The sequence below is a fragment of the Nothoprocta perdicaria genome, unplaced genomic scaffold (assembly GCF_003342845.1).
Source record: "Nothoprocta perdicaria isolate Ctin4 unplaced genomic scaffold, notPer1 scaffold_7, whole genome shotgun sequence".
Lineage (NCBI taxonomy): Eukaryota > Metazoa > Chordata > Aves > Tinamiformes > Tinamidae > Nothoprocta > Nothoprocta perdicaria.
The window spans coordinates 3862639-3882109 of record NW_020455976.1 but is presented as its reverse complement, the minus strand read 5'-3'; the positions used below and the strand labels follow the sequence as shown (position 1 = coordinate 3882109).

The window sequence follows — 19471 nt, the reverse complement described above, 5'->3', positions numbered from 1 at the left end:
TTCCTGGTTCTTTCTTTAAATGTATGGGGTCCTGCACAAATCCCTTTTGTGGAGGTCAGTAGAAAGTGATTCTATATTCCAATATCTATGGAAGGGAGGGGAGCTGCTTTAATACAGACTGATTCCAAGGGCTATCAAAACTTTGCTAACATCAGAAAGCTGCAAAGCAAAGACTCTTGCCTTTGGCATAAGCCCTTCTTGAGGCTGCATTTACCTGCACTGCTTCGTTTGGTGGGAGAGGAACATTTGGGAAACTCTGCAGGTTTCTAGAAGGATTTGTATGCCTGATGAAAGCAAAGATGAATTTTATATTTGAGTAATTGCCGAGTGGTATTTTTAATTGCAGTTTGACCTATTGTGGCATTTCTGAAAATAGTTTGTGGGTAACCTAATCTTACGAATAAAACCACTGAGTACATTAGTTTTAGTATTGAAACGGTTTTGCCTGCAAACACCATCAGAAAAACTGTAGTATTTTTTACAGCTACCTACCTTGTATCTATTTCAAAGGGAATACTCTCTTCCTCCTACCCCCCATTTCCTTTTCTTCTTTTATTTTGTTTGTTCAGTGAAATGCCCCAGAGAAATATAAGCCCCTGAAGAAAAACATTAAAGCAGTCTGCTGGTGCCTCCTGCGTGTCTCTGAGAAAACACTCTATATGGAGACAGCTCAGCTTCTTCTAGCTCATATGTACTTTGTCTTGGGTCCTCTATTTCATGAAGTCACTAATGTGAAAAGAGGATCTTTGTTTCTTTAGACCTCATGTATTCCCCCTTTTTCCTTCTTTCACCTGGAGCTATAAGTCAYGCTCTGACATCCACATTTGGGATGAGAGAGATTGTAAGGTCACTTTGCTGAGGAAGATATTGTATAAGGGATGAGCAGGTAAACCTTTAAAATTAGAATGGACTGGAGTTTTCTCATCTGAAAAAGGAGGAAACATGTATCTGTATTTCTTTACTTCATAAAGAGGTTGTGAGGACATTTACTAATACGTGTGTTGAGCAAGCGGTAGTGGTGAGCTATGTCTGGAAAAGCTATAATCTGTAATAATTGTTGTAACAGGAGGATCTTATAGCATAGCTGTTTTCATCACCTTGGTATGAGGAAAGTAGTACACTGAGGGAGAGGTAATTTGGTCAGAGAGTCAACCATATATACCTTATGGAAACATAAAGGAATCCACACTACATATATGTCCAAGTCACTGCAGTGTATCGACATTTTTCATGTTTTTTACTATTTCTCTGGCAGACTCATGATATTTTCCTCTTAGGCATACTGTGATAGGAAAATGCATGAATGTTAGTGAGGTGCTTGATGAGTCTGGAGCTGTGTGCTGTAAAAATACCCTCATTGCCAGGAAGAGGTATTCTAGGCAGCGATCATTCACCAGGAKATAAAGAAGCAGTCAGTTAATATACATGGTGTGTTGCTGAAAGCAGAGTTTGCTTATGTCGTTGGTATTACAGGAAGAGAAGTACTGSATGCTAGTTAGGAAAATTGGACAAATATTTAATCTGAATGTGTCTGAGTTTATTTTTGTGATACTTGCTGAATTTCAGCACACCTTCCTAGGCATTCCATTTGCTGGCAAAGACTGCTTAAAACTGAATGCAAATGCGAATGCAATTGGTGAATCAATTGTATTGGGAATCACTTTACATTTTCTCCTTCTTTTCTAAGTAGCCCAGTCAGTCAAAGCTCAACAGTGTTAACATGTGACTTGCAAATCCAGACACTCAGGACCAGTAGTTGCAGAAAAAAGCTACTCAAAATGCACACAGTTCAGACCAGCCAAAATATGTAAGTAGAAATTGCTTATTAAAAGCTAGATTTTTATTCTGGTCCTCYCATCAAGTTATACCTTCAATCATAAAACAATTCTTGAAAGTCAGTAAGTCAAGGTACCACTATTAGAGCTGGCCCCAAAAATAAAAATAAAAGGTTAAAAAGCTCATTAAAAAATGTAATGCTTTTTTTCCATGAAAATGTGACATTTTCAGAAAAGATTCTCAATTAATTCTAGTCATAATATAACCTTGAAAAACTCAGCGAAAAAATAAGCCCAAATAATAACAATGTCTTAAAAAATAGAACACAGTGAACAATAGCAAAACCCAGCTAGTAAATTATATAGTCAAGCTAGTTATAATCATTAGCTGTATCAGTCCTATTAATTTCTTTTTAATTGGGTGTTGCACCCAGACAAGCAAGTGGGAGAAATACAAAAGAAATATCACTCCATACTTCAAGAAGATGACTGTCTTAATTAGCTCAGGGCTTTCATGCAGTAAGGCATAATGAATCTTCTACCAAGGTCCTCGTGATGTGTAGTATCTTTAGCACTGTGTGCTAGCTCTAAATAAAAGTGTCTCTAGTACTTCGGCACCTTCAAATTTTACCAATGAGATTTCAAATCYGTAGTTGTGCTTGCATCTAAAGTTTACAAATCTTTGCTGTCATGAGGATGGTCMTGTCTGAATTCCTTATCCAAACACAAAGTTACTCAAAATCTGGGTTTTTAGTTTCTCAAATCTTCTATTAGACAATTACAGAACGTTTTGCAAAGAGGCCCAATATGGTGAATGTTATATGTTATATGTTTTCAGTTATGTATTTAATGAGCAGCTACTGTGTAAGCAGAGTTGTCTTTGTTCTCGTGTTGTAAATGACCTTTCAGGCCTCCGTCAGAGTTTACTGATTGGGCCACAACACTACATGATGCCTTGACTCAGTGAGAAGCAGTGACCCTATTTGATTATATTAACTGCTTCTCAGTTGATACCTAAGTTAGGTAGGTTTGATCCATGGCATCAGGAAACTGAGTCCAAAGACCATGATTAGAGGGCATCTTTCCTCTTCTCTCCGTTCAAGCCAGTTCCTGAGGAAGATCATTCAAATCTCCAGCTATATATTAAAAAGGGATGTAGCGAACGAGAGCTATGTTTCATGTAAACAAACAATATCTAGCTGCCAAGATCAGATCCTCATTTCCACGCATTCCTGCCACCCGGTGATACCAGCAATAGATCCCTACCTATATGGGAATTCAAATCCATCTTTTTCAGAGTATCAGCAGAAGTCAAATTTCCTCTCGAGTTTTCTACAGAGTTTTGTTAGTGAAGAGGGAAGGACGGCTTGCTAATGGTTTGCTGTTGTCTTCACAGCTGTGGATATCAGGGATGGATATTGCTGCTGGTATAACTACTCTAGATTTGTAAGAAATGATGTTGAGCATGGAAATGACTACCCATGACAAGGAAATCACACCTCTAACCCCATTTACCTATTTGCCTAYATTAGTGTTAGCTGTGGCAGGTACCTGTGTTTCTTGGTGAGTCTTGTGAGATGGTACAAGTGGGAGGAGTTTGGCTATTTGGGCTTCATTCACTGCAACTATTTTCCATCTGCTCCGGGAGGGGGAAAAAAAATAATGACAAACTGAATAAAACATTCCTTGGGCTGGATTTAGCCCAGTTGAATTGTGCAGAGTTATACCATTTGGTCTAATTGGACAACGTGATAAAGAACAGTGCGGGGGATACAGCAGAGGGAATTTAATCAGATTACTGTCAGGGGAAATTTATTGGCCAGGTGTAAAGAGATGAAGTACTGATTTATGCCTGTCTGGAAATCTGGCCTTTGTTTCTAAAATATGCCAGGAGAAGAAAATGAGTAAGAGGTATTAAGGGTAGAAAGCAATCTATAAAGAATGTTCTAGGAACAGTAAAATCAGAATAGCAAATTCAGTAAAATTTCTCGTAATGGGGACTGAACTAAAGAAACCAAAACTCATTCCCTCACKAAGCTCCCTGGAGAAGATTCACTGTCTTCTGTGAGCAAAAAAAAAGGAACAGAATGTGTCTGCAAAGTCCTGATGGGATGAATATTGTAGTTAAAGAAATAGGAGCCTGGAGGACTCTCAGGATCTATTTTTGTCTCTGCTATATAACATCTTGGTCAAATCAGTGAGATCCCTGTGCTCTTGACTAATCAGTAGAGTTTATCTATAGGGCTGAGAGTAAAAATTTGCTTCAGCCTGTTTTTCTAACTTGATCTACTGGTCTGGTACTTTTCCATAAGTTTTGAGCAAATCAGTAGCATGCAAGGAAGGTTACTTAAAGGTTGATTGTCACACACTTTCATATCTTTGGACAAAAAACTCTCTATTCAATACTATATGTTTCTATTTTGTTATGAGACAATTAGGAATGAGTTGTGCAGCACCATCAGTAGAAACAAACAAACAAAAAYGATGCTACTACTCACCAACGTCATTCCTTGTTGTTAGTTGTGCTCTGGCCTTTAAAACCAAAACAGGAACGTAACATTCAGTAATTTGGAATAAGCTGTCAATTTTTTTTAACATGAAGTGGCAGGATGTGTCCCAGGGGTAATGGGGAGCTGGTTCAGCATTGGTGAGATTTATGATAAGGGATTCACTTGAGTGCTGAGGCTAACGGAAGATAAATCCCCAAAGGCAAATTCTACCAATAATTGAATTACAAAGCCATTATCATGTGCTGAACAGAGCAACTTTATGGCTCTGTTGTGACAGGATAAAGCTTGTTAGAATATTTATGTTCATAGGACAACTTTGGCATAAGGATCTCTGAAAACATGTTCTCTTTTCCACCTGTCTGTTGCAGCTAATTAGCCTTCTTGTGTATTGCAGTAGATGTGGAGCCAGAGCTGTGCTTGAATTAGGAGTGGGGAGAAGGAATGCTGAAGGTCAGGAGACATATCAAAATAAATATCACACTAAGCACAAAGTCATTTACAGAATGCAACTAGAATCTAATGGCTAGAAAAACAATGGGGATCATTTGTGACCAGGGCAAGGAAAGAGTAYATAGACAAAGAGATGGTGAAGCAATTTTGGCAATTGCGAACTGAAATTCATTTTTTCCAAGCTGTTTTTGTGTCACTTTTCTCTTTAGTATAGCTTTCCAGCCATTCCTTGGCTGCTCTGAGTCAACGTAGGAGAGCTCAAAGTGGCCAGAACCACGTGGGTCTTGTTCCATCCTTCGTTGTGTGAATGAATCATACTTTTCCTCTCCAGAAAAGGTGACAGATGGTCATAAGTACTGATTCTGCACACGATGATTTCAGACTTTCACCACTTCCCATGAAACAGGGTGAAGCTGCACCACCTCCTTGTCCCTCCAGACTCAGACAATCACATTCACTGTGGTAGGAGTGGTTCTGCCCATGAAAAGGGGATAGCAGAATTTCTGTTCTTCCAGCCTTTCTTTCATTTTGGCCCATTTGCGTTGGTGCTTCTCTAAAAGAGTATTGTATTTGATTGCTTAGCTTAGAAGGCCTTTGATCTTGGCCACTGTAAGTGTGCATGACRGTAGGAATACATATGAAACGTTTGCTGTCAAATTTCTTAAGAGTGAATAGTTCTAGGTTTGGTGTGACTGTGTCTGAAGTCAAGCATCTAAAATAATAGGCCTGCAACACTACTTTTCAGAATGCTTCAAACTCATGAGACAGTGTCTTTCTTGTCTGGTACTTGAAGTTGTTTCTTTACGAACAAAGGTGATTTGAAATTAAGAAATACACCATGTGGAAGCTTTGCTGTCTTCACAGTGATGTTTCTTTTGCAGCTTTGAGTGGTTTGACTGCCCTGCAAGCCTCATCCCTTCCTGGCATCCATAAACAATTGTGTTTTTTTCCCTAGAAGWGGAAAAAAAGATAGAAGAGGTGGAAACCCTAGGGATAACAGGGTCTCTGTTGAATTTCCTCGGCTCTGAAGAGCTGACAGGCATAAGAAGCCAAGGTTTTAGAAATGTGTCAGACGAGAAGATGGCGAAGAGCTGGTCACTGCAGAAATATGCCAACTAGCATTCGCTATGCACTGGGCAATGCCAGACTCCTTTTGTTTGTTCCAGCCTTGCTCCAAAGCAGAGGATGATTCTGGGTCTTTTCCCTTTGCTGCTTCTCACGGATAGAGAATTTGCATTCAGAGCAATTACTCTGCTACCGTGCTATAGCCATTGGAAACTATTTGTGAAGCTCTCAGGCACGGATGACTGCTTAGCATCCTTGATGGTGATGAAAAATGTAGGAAGTGACTTTTAACAGGGCTATGGTAATTGTACATATTTCACAATGAACATCTTAAAGGCATCAGGAAACACTAAACACTGCCTTATGCTCCTATTGGCTTTTTTGTGTGTCTCTTCAGTTTGCCCAAAACACTTTATCTTTTGAGAAAGATTTATTTTACATTCTTTATTTTCCATTTTCCTTTTTTTTTTTTTCCTCAAAACATCAAGGCAATTATACTAACAAAAGACAAAAAGTTAATGGAAAAAATAGGCACCATTCAACAAATGTAATTGCGAGTATATTCTTGTACTTAGGTTTCAGGGAGTATCACAGAAAGCCTGAAATTGAAGGAAAGGACAAAGGGCCTGCTAGCTTCTTATGTTTATATTTATGAAAACCTAAACCAATGAAAGAAGAAAAATCTGGGAATGTATGAGTGATTGTTCTTTGAAAATGCATCCTGAAAAAGTGGAATTGAGAAATTTATTGAGAATAAGTGCTCCCAGCAAAGGCAATAAAAGTTACTTGAAATAGACCACATCAAGGTTTTGGATTGGTGTTTATTTCTAGAGAAACTGCAGAGAGTGAAGTCAGTAATGGTTCCCAGTGTGTAGTTCACTTGTTACCCCTATTCTTTGCAGGGTACTCAATTCATAAGTTATCTGATGCTAAGCTCTTTTCTTGTTTTTGTTTAGTTTGTGAAGTGCAAATGGATCAAGTTGCACTGATCTGTGTGCACAAAGGAGAAAGTAGAGTGGGCAGCTTTGTCCAGTTAAAAGCACCAAGTTAAAAGCACCTGAGGATTCAGGTTTATTTAGCGCAAATCCAGCATGTAGTTTTCACCTTCCGTTTGTAAATCTTACAATTGTTGTTCATCTAGTTTTGGTAGTAGAATCTTCGAGTCTGTTTATCAGACAAGACTAGAGATTTCTTATAATCTGAAAATGAAATATTATTGGTCTGGCTGTGACCTGGTGCTGTCACAAGCAAATTAGGTCTATTATATTGAAAAGATATAGTGTATATGTTCTAAAATAGGAATAAAGTGCTAGTGGATAGGAAGATCTCATTATAGGTCTTGCCTTTACCTCAGATGTCCTGTTTGACTTTAGAGAGTCCTTTAGTTTCTCCAGGCATTAGTTTTCATCTTAGTTTCTCATCACATTTCTAATTTGCAAGGTTTGGAGATATCAAAAGAAATGAAACCCTTGAGTAAAAGAGTAATATTTGACACAAGTCATATTTCAGTTGTCCTTGTTCATTCTTGGGACAGTTGATGACTCAGTTCTGTCTTGAGTTAAAGCCCCTACAGTCCCAATATTATCTATCCTGATGTGAGACTAAGTAGTATGTAGATCACTGCAGTCTTCTAACTTTCAGAGTTTGGTGGGTCCAGGTATTTATACACTACTCTTAAGACATTTAATAATAATGTGAATAGTGGGCCTTACTGTTGAAAAAACAGCAACAGTCGCATCCCATCCATCAGTGAGACATAGCTCACACTGTATTAGCTGTCTTTGYCTGGAAAAGATGCAATAAAAGTGTTACTGTGGGTCAGAATGGAGCTGCGAGGAGGAACCTCTGAAAGCACCTGATTGTAGGCTCATAGGCTTTAACTAGGGCAACAAGTCCTTTGGTGAATAAATACTGTTGTTGCAYGTCTCTGAAGAGACAAAGTGCTCAAGTCCGTGAAATGCAATCCTTGTTTCTCTGGAGAGTTCATATCCTCATGAGGCCACGTCAGGTCAGGAATAAGAATGCACAAAGCTGTATTGTGCTGTCTGAAATAGCCTGGCTAGAGATGTACTTAAAGCCATCTGAATAAACAGGAATAAAAAGGAGGTATATCAAAGCATACACAATTTTTAGGGCTATTTATCACTAGAATCTTTCTTTCCTTGGACAGAATTGCAACCAGCAGGGCCAGCATTTAGTCCTGACTCTATTGATTAGATCAGCTAAAAGATTTAAAAAAAAAAAAAAAAAAAAAAAAAAAAAAGAAGCCCTGGAAAGGTAATCCCACTGCCTGCTCGGAGTCAGTCCTCATGAAGGAGAGATTTTAAATGGAGGTGAATACTTAGAAGCAGAAGGCCTTGCAATATGTGTACTTAAAAACTGAGAGGAAATGAAAGCAATACTAGCTCCAAGCCTTTCAGAAACTTTCACAGATCCCAGCAAAAGAGGGCAGGAAAGAAAAAAAATAAAAAAAGGGAAAACTTTCCACCTAAAGAATTATTATAGCTCTTGTCATGCGAAGGTAGGGATTAATCAGAACAYAAATAGTCTTGTTATTGTTAACATTTTTATAATGGCTATTAGTGTGCATGATGATTAAGGGCTAGAGCTGCCTCTGATTGCAGTCAGTGGGAACTGAATTAAGGTCTAAATCAGTGTTTGAACTTCACTTCTGATTTCCTGAAAAATAATGAGTCTTCGGACTGAACAGCATCAAATTTGTCTGTCACTGGAAATAAACGTTTCTCTTTCCTTACATGTGTATGAACTTGGAAATCAGACAGGTGACAAACTGGTTGTTTAACCCTTAGCCTCAGTCCGGGATTGTCACTTGGATGATAGAGGAAAAACAGAAACATGGCCAAGAGATGAACCTGAGGCTATGGGGAAATGCGAGTGGTGGATACTTGCAGCCAGCACTGCTGTAATTCAAACTGCACATCAAACTAGTGACCATTTGGACCAGCTGCAGAGGGCCATTGAGGCAGACGATGCCTTTCCAGTTGAAGTGAAACTTCTGTCCATAACTGCTTATGTGCAGTACTGCATGCTTTCTTGTTGCTGCTTGTTAATTCAGAGTGAAAAAAAAATAGTCATATTCTGAATCCATCTGACATTTCTTTTATTAATGGAATATTGTTTTTTATTAGGTCAGAAGAAATAAAATGTCCCAGGATTATTTTTTATTATTATTATTTTCTTAATGACAGAATATTGATCAATCAGACTATCAGTTAAGCAAATGTGCATAAAATGTCCAATATAAAGGAACAGCTAGAATTAGTATTCTAAAAAACATCCCTGTACTACCAATTAAAGTATGCTGTATCTCACCCTGGGTTGAACTACATCCTAACACCCAAACCAGGGGACACGTCAGAATTTCAGACACTAATCAAACGATAAAATATCCTCCAGATGGATAGCAGAAGAGAAGCAAAGGGATCAGATATAAAGAACTCATAAGTACAATGACCTTGATTCAATAAAAAGGTATAAATTCAATAACATTTTACCTTTTATTTTAGGGATGACTCCAAAATGCTTTCAAAGCTTACTTGTTAGTATAGTTTTATTTCCAGTTAAACCTTATCTGTGGAATGAATGTCTCTGACAAGTATCACCCATAATATCTGTTGTTTTAATGCACTTGCATCAATTTTTCTCTTACAGGTCTATGATGGGATCCAGTAGAGAGCCTGACCTTGTGCACTTGGAAGCAAAGACAGTGGATGGTCGTAAGTACATCACTTTCCAAATAGCATCGTGTCTTGGACTGCCCTCATATTCTTGGAACCACACAACATCATGGTGGGGATCTGACTTCTCTTTAGCGGTTCATTCACTTAATACGAGGGATTTCCGCTGAGTATATAGGAAGGAGAAGTAGTTAATAAATTTCTTTTAGAGTGAGAATGTACAGTACTGTTCTTTCTTCCCACTTGATTTTTGAAGATAGGAACATGACATTAGAGAAGAATTTCTGGGTCATGAAGTCCAGCTGCTTGTTGTTTGACGGAGTATGTAATACCACCTCATATGTAGCTTTGCCAAACYGCCTTAACAGACTTGAGATGTTCTGCCTTAGGTTCTACCTTTAAAAGTACCTCACTTCTCTCACATTAGAAACCTTTTAATGACCAGGCTGAATGCATTCTTCACTGTAATTGCTTGTCCTATCATTGTCCTTCACTTTCATGAGCTTCTCTCCCTCCCTCCTCTGCCTCTTGAGGTGCTTTTCTCCACTCCAGTGGCCTCTTTTACCTGCAGCTCCAAAATATTCTCTTAATTGGCTCTAAATTCTCTCAGGCACCCTGAGCTGGCCTTTTCTCTGCCCACCCATGCTTCCTCCAAGTTTATCTTTGAGCTCTTCTGCCTTGGCAGATTTTCCTCCATGGATTTCTCTTTCACAGTGCTGGATTGCCTCAGGCAGGCATGACACAACAGGAGCCTGGATGCCATGGTTCATCTCATTGTAATTCTATATTGTTTCCTCTCTAAATGGCAACTTTACTGTGACATAACAGGCAGATTTTTTGCTACTACAATATGATTGTATTAAGGATGCGGTCAATTAAYTTCTTTACGAAACGGATAAAATTATCCCCTGAATTATACCCCTAAATTTGGTGATGTTACTTAAAAGGTATATTTTGTCATTGCAAACTGTCTGAAAAGGTAACCACACTTTTAACTCACTTAAATTTAGCATGAAAGAGAATTTTTTGGGAGAAGAATTTTCAAAGGAAACTGTCGGGATAGAAATCATTAAGTTTTAAAGGTCTTCCCTTTTCAGGATAGGCAAGTTTAGCAAAAGTGAAAGAATTTGTCTCCATTTCTTAGCATTCGTGTCCTATAATCATTGGTGATCTCATTTTCAGTTGTGTGAATGTGGCAGCAAGGCCAAGGATAGGAGGGTTTCTATGGACGTGCTAAATGAGAATCAAGCATCCTAATAGGACAGCGCCTAACTCAGCACAAAATGTTACTGTTTTAGGGCACTGGGAACTTGAGGTCAGTGAGATGAAGCACTGCAAYTGATGTGTAAGGAGCTATTTTCTGGGACTGTATTCTGGAGTTTGATACTTTTGAGGGATATACAGCTCATGATGGGCCATGAAGGTGGGTGCTGTGCTCCAAATGTCATGAATGATCCTGTTTGTGTTCTTAGGCTATGAGAACAACATTTTGCACAGCTATTTCTGCAAAGGGCCTCTTGAGTGCCAAATTTATATGCTGCTTCTAGCATTTAAAACAGAAACCAAGACGTGGGCAGATGCCTTACTTGAGGATTCACGCATATTACTGAAAAATTGTGTAATAACATACTGCTGTTTGCYAAATGAGCTCTAGTACCTGATCCTGCACATGTATTTTGGCTCAGTTGTGAGGCAAAACAACTTAAGCTACTCTGCTTAGGCAGTGACAGAACTACAAACATGAATCTAGCTCTGTTGTTCCACCTTCAGCTGGCAGTGACCCCCCTTGAAGAACAGTCCTTAGGATGAAACTTCTACCCACAAATCAGGAGGTCCCGAGTTAGCAGTTAAGCTAGCACGCTGGACTTGCATTAATTTTTTGCCAGTTCTTCCAGGGACCCTGGCAGAGGGCTAAGGCAGGTAGCTGAATGCAGAAAGCTTGGAAAATATCACAGCACTTTTTGTCAAAAGACATTGGAAAGCACTGCAGATCAGAGGATTTTGTGACTGAGGAAGGCTAAGAGCATTCATATGGTTAGGTACTCTAGTTACCTTGACTGACTGTCTGCATTCACATCACTGGGTTCCTTGAGTCGTAAGCAGTAAGTTAGTCCTTGTTCCTGGAAGAAAGAACCATGATTATACAACTGATAAATGAAGCTTTCTCCTCTGGAGTGAAGCTAGTGTGCTGTTGCAGGTGAAGCGATGAAGTGTTTTAAAGTGTGAGAGAAATCTTTTTTTCAAGCTGAGTCTAATTTGCAGCTTGTGTGTGTGTTTCTTATTTACATTCTTGCTTTTACTTACTTATATTTTGATTGGCAGATCTCTTTTGAGAGTTTACCAAGTGTAAAAATTTCAATAAAGGGATTCAAGTTGAAAAGGTAGACTTGCCAAAACAACATAGAGAGAAGGAGCAAAGGGAGGTGGAGTTGGAACCACTGCACAAAGCATACAATAAAATAAAAGATCTTGAAGTAGGAACATAAGGATTAAGCAAAACCCTGCTGAACTCAGTACAGGTAACAAGCCAGYTTCATTCTTGTGCTGCTGTCTTTTCCAGCAGAAAACTGCAGCTTGGGTGCACCCTGAGTGCAGCTTGGGTGAGGAGAAGTAGAAATTTAGTAAAAATTAGAAAAGTAGAAAAGTGGGAAAGTAGGAAAAAAAAAAGCAGAGTATGGTGTTAGCCCATGTGCCTGGCAGTGCTGCCTGAGAATGTCTATCAGCAGAAACCTTAGTCTTGGACTTTTTCTGCTAGAATACCAATAAGGCTGAATCTCTACTCTCTGATTATGGGCTGTCTATGCATTTTATTTATTGTATTTATATAAATAATGTAAAAGGTTTACAAGGACTGAAATAGGAGTCTCTTAGTAGACATAAATCAATATAAATTCACTGGCTTAGTGATTTACACTCGCTGAGGATTTGACCAGTAATTCTGTGCTTGAGCTCACAAGTCACAACTTACCTTCTCTCGTTCTCTCTCTCTCATTCTCTCTCTCTCTCTCTCTCTCGTTCTCTCTTCATTTCAGCTCCATCTAAACACACAGAAAAGTCAAAAAAGTTTACTCTGTTTTACAGAATTCGGATTAAATGGAAAAAATGGATACAGAGTGAGCAATTTAGTGGTATTGATGGTGACTGACAGAGTTGCAGGAGTAAACAGTGCCATTTGTGTTTTTAATCCTGCTGTGTAAATGTTGGATATCACCAGACAAATTTTCATCTTGTCAGATATCCAAGTGGAGAAATGATGTTTTCATTTAATTTTTAAAGGCTTCAAGCCCAATCTGAGTCAGGCTGGGGCTGCAAGTACAGGAGCAAAACTGATTTTCCAGTTGGAAGAAATTCATATGAACCTTATCTCACATTTCCATTTGTATGCCTGGGTGTCCCTGGTGTTGTGCTTTGATTTTGGAACAGGATCAAAAGCAGGCTGGCAACATCAACAGGAATTATGGCATTTTTCTTTGCCTATTGTCAGGTTAACACCCCACTAAGACAATTAATCCCCTACTGTTCTTAACCAGACCATAAGTCTGTCTTTGTTGTGTTCTCCAACATCGTCAGCAAGCAAAGTGACCAGAAKAGGTTAAAACTAAGTTTGCTCATATGCAGCTTCAAGTTATTTTAGAAGGTGAATAAACTTAAGCCCACGTTGGCTTTACATTTGTAAAAAAAAAATAAAAATAAAATAATAATAATTAAAAAAAAAATTAATTAACCCCTGAAGATTTAGAATAAATGGATTTTTCTGATTTGAGCTAGGAAGATTTATCCCATTAAGGCCTGATTTATGCTCATTGACTCGGGACCATACTTTTTATTCATATTCCTACTAAGGAATCCGGGCTGGTGAATGGAATGAGAAGGGCAGATTCCTTCAAGGCATTCGGAAACTAACTGGGTACCCCCTGGYCCTCCAGAGAACAGCAAATCTGATTCAGAAGATGTCTAAGTAATAGTTTCTATAGATGCTGGTCAAGAAATCCAACTCCTAAATTGATGAGACATGCATTTATTTATGTATATGGATGTCAATTAATGTATTGAATTAAGATTTTAATATATTTTAGTTTTGTGTTTTCTTTTGTTTTAATGAGTAGATGAAAAAAAAGTGAAGGAGTGCTGGTAGAAATGTAGAGTTCCTGGTATTTAGAAAGTGCTACTCTTTACTTTTCTTCTGCAAATATTTTCTTCTTTTTCTGTTTTACAAAACTTTTTGTTTTTAATTAAATTGTAATTTAGATGCTGCTCTAATTTTAGGTAGGACCAAAGCATCACCTGGGATCACTTGTCATGTTCTGCTGATCCACAGGGACTGAGTATGTGGCCAAGGATGTCGAATCACAAACTTTTGCTAAGACTTTAATTTCTGTTTTCACAGGTTGTTGCTAGGAAAAACAAAATTGCTTCTGTAGAAAAAGCAAGTGGTCAACCTAGGCTTACAATCCTTTTCTAACATATCTAAAACTATGAATTAATTTCCAGTGTCCTAAACCTGTGCAGTGTTGTTTATTTTTATTTCATTTTTGATTTATATTTGTTCTTCCTGATTGTAGCTGATTTATCCTGGTATTTATCCTGGAGAATGAGGCTGGTTAGTTTTTCCTATTATATCTTCATGGTAGAAAGAGAAGAGGATATACTCCCCCATTCAAAGAAAGACTCCTGACTGATATGYAATGAAGAAAGAGGAGTAGCAGGATAAAAACAGATTTGTGAGTAGTTAGTAAATGGGCTGGTTTCATTTCACTGATCTTCATTGCTGGTTAATCACTTTGCAGTTGCTGGAGAGTTGTGAATATATTCCCATATCATAAACATTTCACGAATGAGCATTCTGAGCAGATGGAAAAGGATAAAGAACAGTCATGTCTTCCTTAAAAAAGAGCTTAGAAAGATTACATTTAATTATCATGGAACATGCAATTAAACTGTGGAACCTATTGCCACAGGATATTATGGGTACTAAAGGTTTACCTGGGGTGTGAAGTCACCTGGACAAAAAAAAAATCGTATGTTTTCTAGGATTCTGCAGGCAATCACTTCTGGAGATGGGTTACATGCCTGGAACTAGCAGAGATATGTTGTCACCATGTTCTTATGGTTTATTAGTTAGCAAGTGAGAGTCGCCCTTCAAAGGCAGAAACTATGCCTGATGTCTAAGGTGTTTGTTAATAAATTAATACACTCCATAATCTGCATGATAAAAACGTCACAGATTGCTTGGATGCTCTTTGCCTAAACTCATGGTCTGTCCTTTAATGGATTAATTTTGTAAAGAATAGGATATGTTCCTCAATGAATTACAAAGAAGAAAATAAAAAGCAAGGGGAGATAAGATACATCTGTAATGATTATTCCCTGGGGATATTTTTTTCTGAGTCCCTTTGTTATCAAGCAACTTTTTTTCCACAGACACCCATGCAAGCTTAGACTAGAAGGCAGTGGGTATTAGCATTTGGGGTGTTAGCCAAAATAGCACTTCCAAACAAAGTGTCCTGCAGAAAGTGTGACTCTGCTTTATGAAGGGACTTGGCACTCACCTGTGTGCATTTACATGGTCTCACCAACCTCTGGTAACCACTGCCAACTCTGACTCTCTGCCAGTTGAGCYGCAAACATGTCTCAAAGACAGGCTGGATGTATTTGCCTTGAAAACATGTTAGCTAGACCTAGAGCTAAACAGATAAATTTGTAACCTCTCATGTCACAGTATATCCCTGTTTCTCTATTCCTGAGAGTGTTAGAATCCACAGTTCTTTTTCTAAACTGCAACAGATTAATTTATCAGAAGTTTCCTCATCTCATCGTGTCCTAGGATGTAGGACATCCTTGTGTTCTGTGACTTTTCCTCTTTAGAAGTAATTGCTATTCCCAGAGAAGAATCCTACTCTGTATGTCTGAACCTGTCTAAAACAAAGTTTTTGGTGGGAATAAGAGCTGGGAATTGCTATATATTCTTCTCTCTAGGCACAGCATGATTTTTTGTTGTATATTAAAAACAGCAGCTGTTGTTGGAGGTGAGGATTCTGGAAATGAAAAGCATAATGTCCTAATTACCTATGGCAGAGGGAACATCTGTGTGGAAAAACTAATGAAATTAATTCCAGAGCTTAGCAGCAGAATACATTAATTGACATTAATTAATGCTAAATTACAAAGCTCTGCCAATGGAATCACACAAAATGTCCATGAGAATCAAATGCCAAAACAAAATCACTGAGTTAACGTGAGCACAGCAAAACTTTCTTTAGGAAGAAGGAGGGCTCTGYGCACGTCAAGAAACCTATTTTTCCTTCTTTCTGTGCCATAGCAAAGGGAGCTTTTCTTGGTGTGCACATCAGGAGTTGGGAGATTAGTTTAGCTGATTCCAGTGTTCTGCCCTTTAGTAGTTATTACCAGTATGTTAGAATTGAAGCTGTGGAGGAGTGCACGGCAAAAGATTAGTAAATCTCTATCAGTAGTACAGCAGTAGATAGCAGTATCTATTGCTGTATAGACTTCTGTGATCATAACAGAAATGGATATATTCCATATCCCTGTATTAATGCAGGACCAAATGGACTTCAGTCTCCTTTAACAAGTTAACCCCAGGTAGCTTGGCACAGTCTTTGAAATTTGTTGTGGAAGACATTCCTTAATCTTCCTTGCCAGACAGTTCCAGCACCTTCCTGTCCTGCATCCCARATCCCTCAAAGCTCTGTGCCTTCAGTCTCGCATGCTGTAAAGCCATCCAGGATACCCACAGGATAGCTCAGGAGGCAGCACAATTGGCTGTTTTAACCAATTGCTCTGCGTGTCRTTTTGCTTGGAGTCAGAATTGAGCCAGGGATTTCACCCAGGACTCCCTAAAGAGGCTGAATGTGGAGTCAGGTGTGAGGGTGTGTTATTCATGATGCAGTAGACTGGKTTTTATATGCTAAGTGGGAATTGGTTATGTCGCAGGTGGACAGAAGCGGGTCTGTTCTTCAGCTATGACTAGGAGGGACCGTGTGGTACCACATGGTGGTAGGGGCAGGAAAGATTCTGAGCCCCCATCCCTCTTCCGTCCTGCTGCAGGTGGGAGAGAGGCCTGAACCGCTTTGTAAAGCAACTTTTCCGAGTTCTTTGGATTGAGAAGGCTGAGAATTGTGTCTGTTTCTGCCCTCTCGTGGCTAATGTGGAAAAAAACATGTCCCTGGAAGGGAAATGCTCTTTGGTTATGCTGTCCGGGCTGTGTCAATTAATGTTTTGTGGTGAACTGTGAAAGCATAAAATGTGAAAGCATAAACTGCAGTGACTAATAGTACTTAGCACTTTATATTCCAAGACTTCTGCAAATGCCAGGGTAAAATCACCCTCATCAAACTTTCCTGAAGGTTCGTTACTTGGTATGTCTGTTTCAAGCAGAAGTGAACAAACCTTAGAAACAAGCAGAGAAATGCCAAATGATAGATTTTAATTAAAACGAAGATTAAATATGAAATGGGAAAAATCTAGCCATATCTATTTCAGAGGAAAATTCTGTATTTCTGATCAGATGGTAATGATATCAAACAAGTGTCTGTCTTCTCTTAACAAGGAGTAAGATTAGTAGTAGCTCTAAGATTAAATGCCATGTAGTGTTTCTGTCATATAAGTGCTAATGCTAAAATGCCAAAATCCTTCTCCCTAAAAATGAGCTTTGTCCTCAAACAGAGTGTAACTTCATAATTGGACTGGAAGAGTCTAAATTGAATACTGAGAACTCTATAYTCTGGGAAAAAAAATGACCACCCTAAAGAAATCTTCTTTTTCAGGTGATAGGTTAATAGATGAGCATCCTCCAGTSCTTCAGAACACACACTGAGGAAGCCTCATATGGTGATGGTGGATGAGATGACCTTAGGGCTGCATGTAGGCCGTTTATCTTGAAACATAAGACATATTGAAGCTGCTAAGACCTATAGTTTCATGTGACATTGAAAAGATTGCCCAGGTTTGGCAGAGTCCACTTGTATGCTCCTTCTCTTTGTGAGAGAAGTAGGTAAGACTCCCATACAGGAGATCTGTATCACTCTGCAGATTTTCAGTGCTGTAGGAAGCCCAGAGGTCTGCCATGGAAGAGGTTTTCAGTGGCCACAACTTGAGGCAGGTGGTCTCTGAAGGTGTCCTTACACTTGTACATGCTCTAGACCTTGACCACGTTCTGAAATAAGCTCAGGCATATGACCATGCAGACACTGCCTAGCCCTGCTGAGAAATCCCCACCATGAGTTTGATAGGGAAACTAGAGAGGCTTATGGCAGAGAATATCTGTCCTGCAGAACAGGCACAACTGCTCAGGCCCATAAATTTTTGTCAGACCTAAGCCCCARGCATTGTGTATGCTGCATGGAAGCACAGAAGTGGTGGGATATAATCAGATCAGCAATGCCTGGCTGTCTCCTAATGCAGAGGAGCAACATACAACTCTGGTGTCTGATTTAGAGTGGAGTGAAAGAAATAAGGAGAAGTTAAGCCAAACCAATAAGTAGGAAAGTTTAAGGAGGAGAGCAGTGAAGGTCAGATCTACCAGGTAGGTAAGGGAAGGAAGTGTTGGGTTGGAAGGAATGGAGGGTGTCAGTTTCATGTGAGGCTGGGGAGCAGAAATGCTGCCTCAGCAAACAGGTTGGTGGCAATAGGCAGAATCTGGGCAGGATCTCATAAGTCTCTTGTTTTTGTCCTTTTCCTTTCAGATGCTCAATACATCACCTGCAGGATGCAGAACTGCAGTGAAGCCACCCGCAGCAAACCCTTTCCAGGCTATATTGACCATAATTCTCTGATTGTCCAGGATGATTATGTCTTTGTACAGGTGCAGACATCCTCCTCTCTTATTTATTTTGTTACTTTGTATTCTGTTTTCTTTCTTCCCTTCCTTTGATATATATAGGTGTGTGTTTGTGTRTAGGTGTATTAATCCCCAACTAATCAGGCAACAGTGGATCCTTAAATAATAAAGGCATTTAGTGGTATATTGTAGCTCATATTAGTGTCAATAGGAGATCCTTCTACCTCTGCCTCAAGAATCTCATCACTGGAGGGTGGCAGAGTTCCTGGCTGGAGCATCCACCACGTGTGCTGGGATAATCTCTTGCAGTCTTATCTGCCTTTCAGGAGTAGTGGCTCTTGCCCCTCAGCTTCAAGGGACAWGTCAGACATCTGCTGTCACAAGGGCAGTAGATTATGGCTTGAGCATGAAAGAGAAACAGAGAAGGGAGAGAGGGAGGGACTCAGCAGAAGAACTGAAGGAGAATTAATCAGACTTTATTGTTATGCCTCACTTGTGATTACAGTGAAAAGGCTGGAGATGAGATGTATTCAGCCAAGGTGAGCTCCAGGTAAGAGCCAGAGAATTAATCCAAACTACTGTGGATTTAATGAGCTTGCTGCCCATGTCCATTTACTTAGAGCTTGAAGGAAAAATGGTAATAGAAGTGCAGGGGGTATGGAGGTGAACTGGAAATCATCAGATTTCAACTGGTCTCCCAGACAGTTTATATTCTACCATGCTTAGAGGTGGAAGGAAGAGAGAGGAACGAGTTGCTTGCTAATTACCCTTAGTTAATGAACTCAGTCATAAAGATTAAAGCAAATCATCCACAAGTAATTCTGGAACATACGTTACAGAATAGCCTTTTGTGCATGGTGTGTCTGAGGCATAAATAAAATGTTTATGAGGTAAGAAAAACAGGGGCACGCATCGTTGTTCAAACAAACTCTCTGATTTCAGGGTAGCTGTATGTCTCAGACAGAAGTGATACGGGAGCTGGGGAGAGTCTCAGTATCTGAATGGATTCATTGCTTTGTCACTGATGCCTCAGTTTTGTGTTTGTCAAGATTGTTTGTATTTGCTGTTCTAACTTGATTTCACTGTGCACTGTAAATAAGTCAATTAATTTGCCTTCCCTAAATTCCATGCTGGGAACTCCTAGACTTCGCCCAACTTCTTAAAAAAAAAAAAAAA

The 19471-nt window shown here is 39.2% G+C and overlaps 1 protein-coding gene across 1 annotated transcript in view; it reads left to right on the top strand.

Moving 5' to 3' along the window:
- Window positions 1–19471, top strand: part of LOC112957051 (VPS10 domain-containing receptor SorCS1) — a 269061-nt gene that overhangs the window by 180802 nt on the left and 68788 nt on the right. Inside the window, exons 6-7 of the mRNA XM_026050581.1 lie at window positions 9473–9537; window positions 18201–18319. Of these exons, the coding sequence (XP_025906366.1) occupies window positions 9473–9537; window positions 18201–18319 (184 nt within the window). The remainder of the gene's footprint in view (window positions 1–9472; window positions 9538–18200; window positions 18320–19471) is intronic.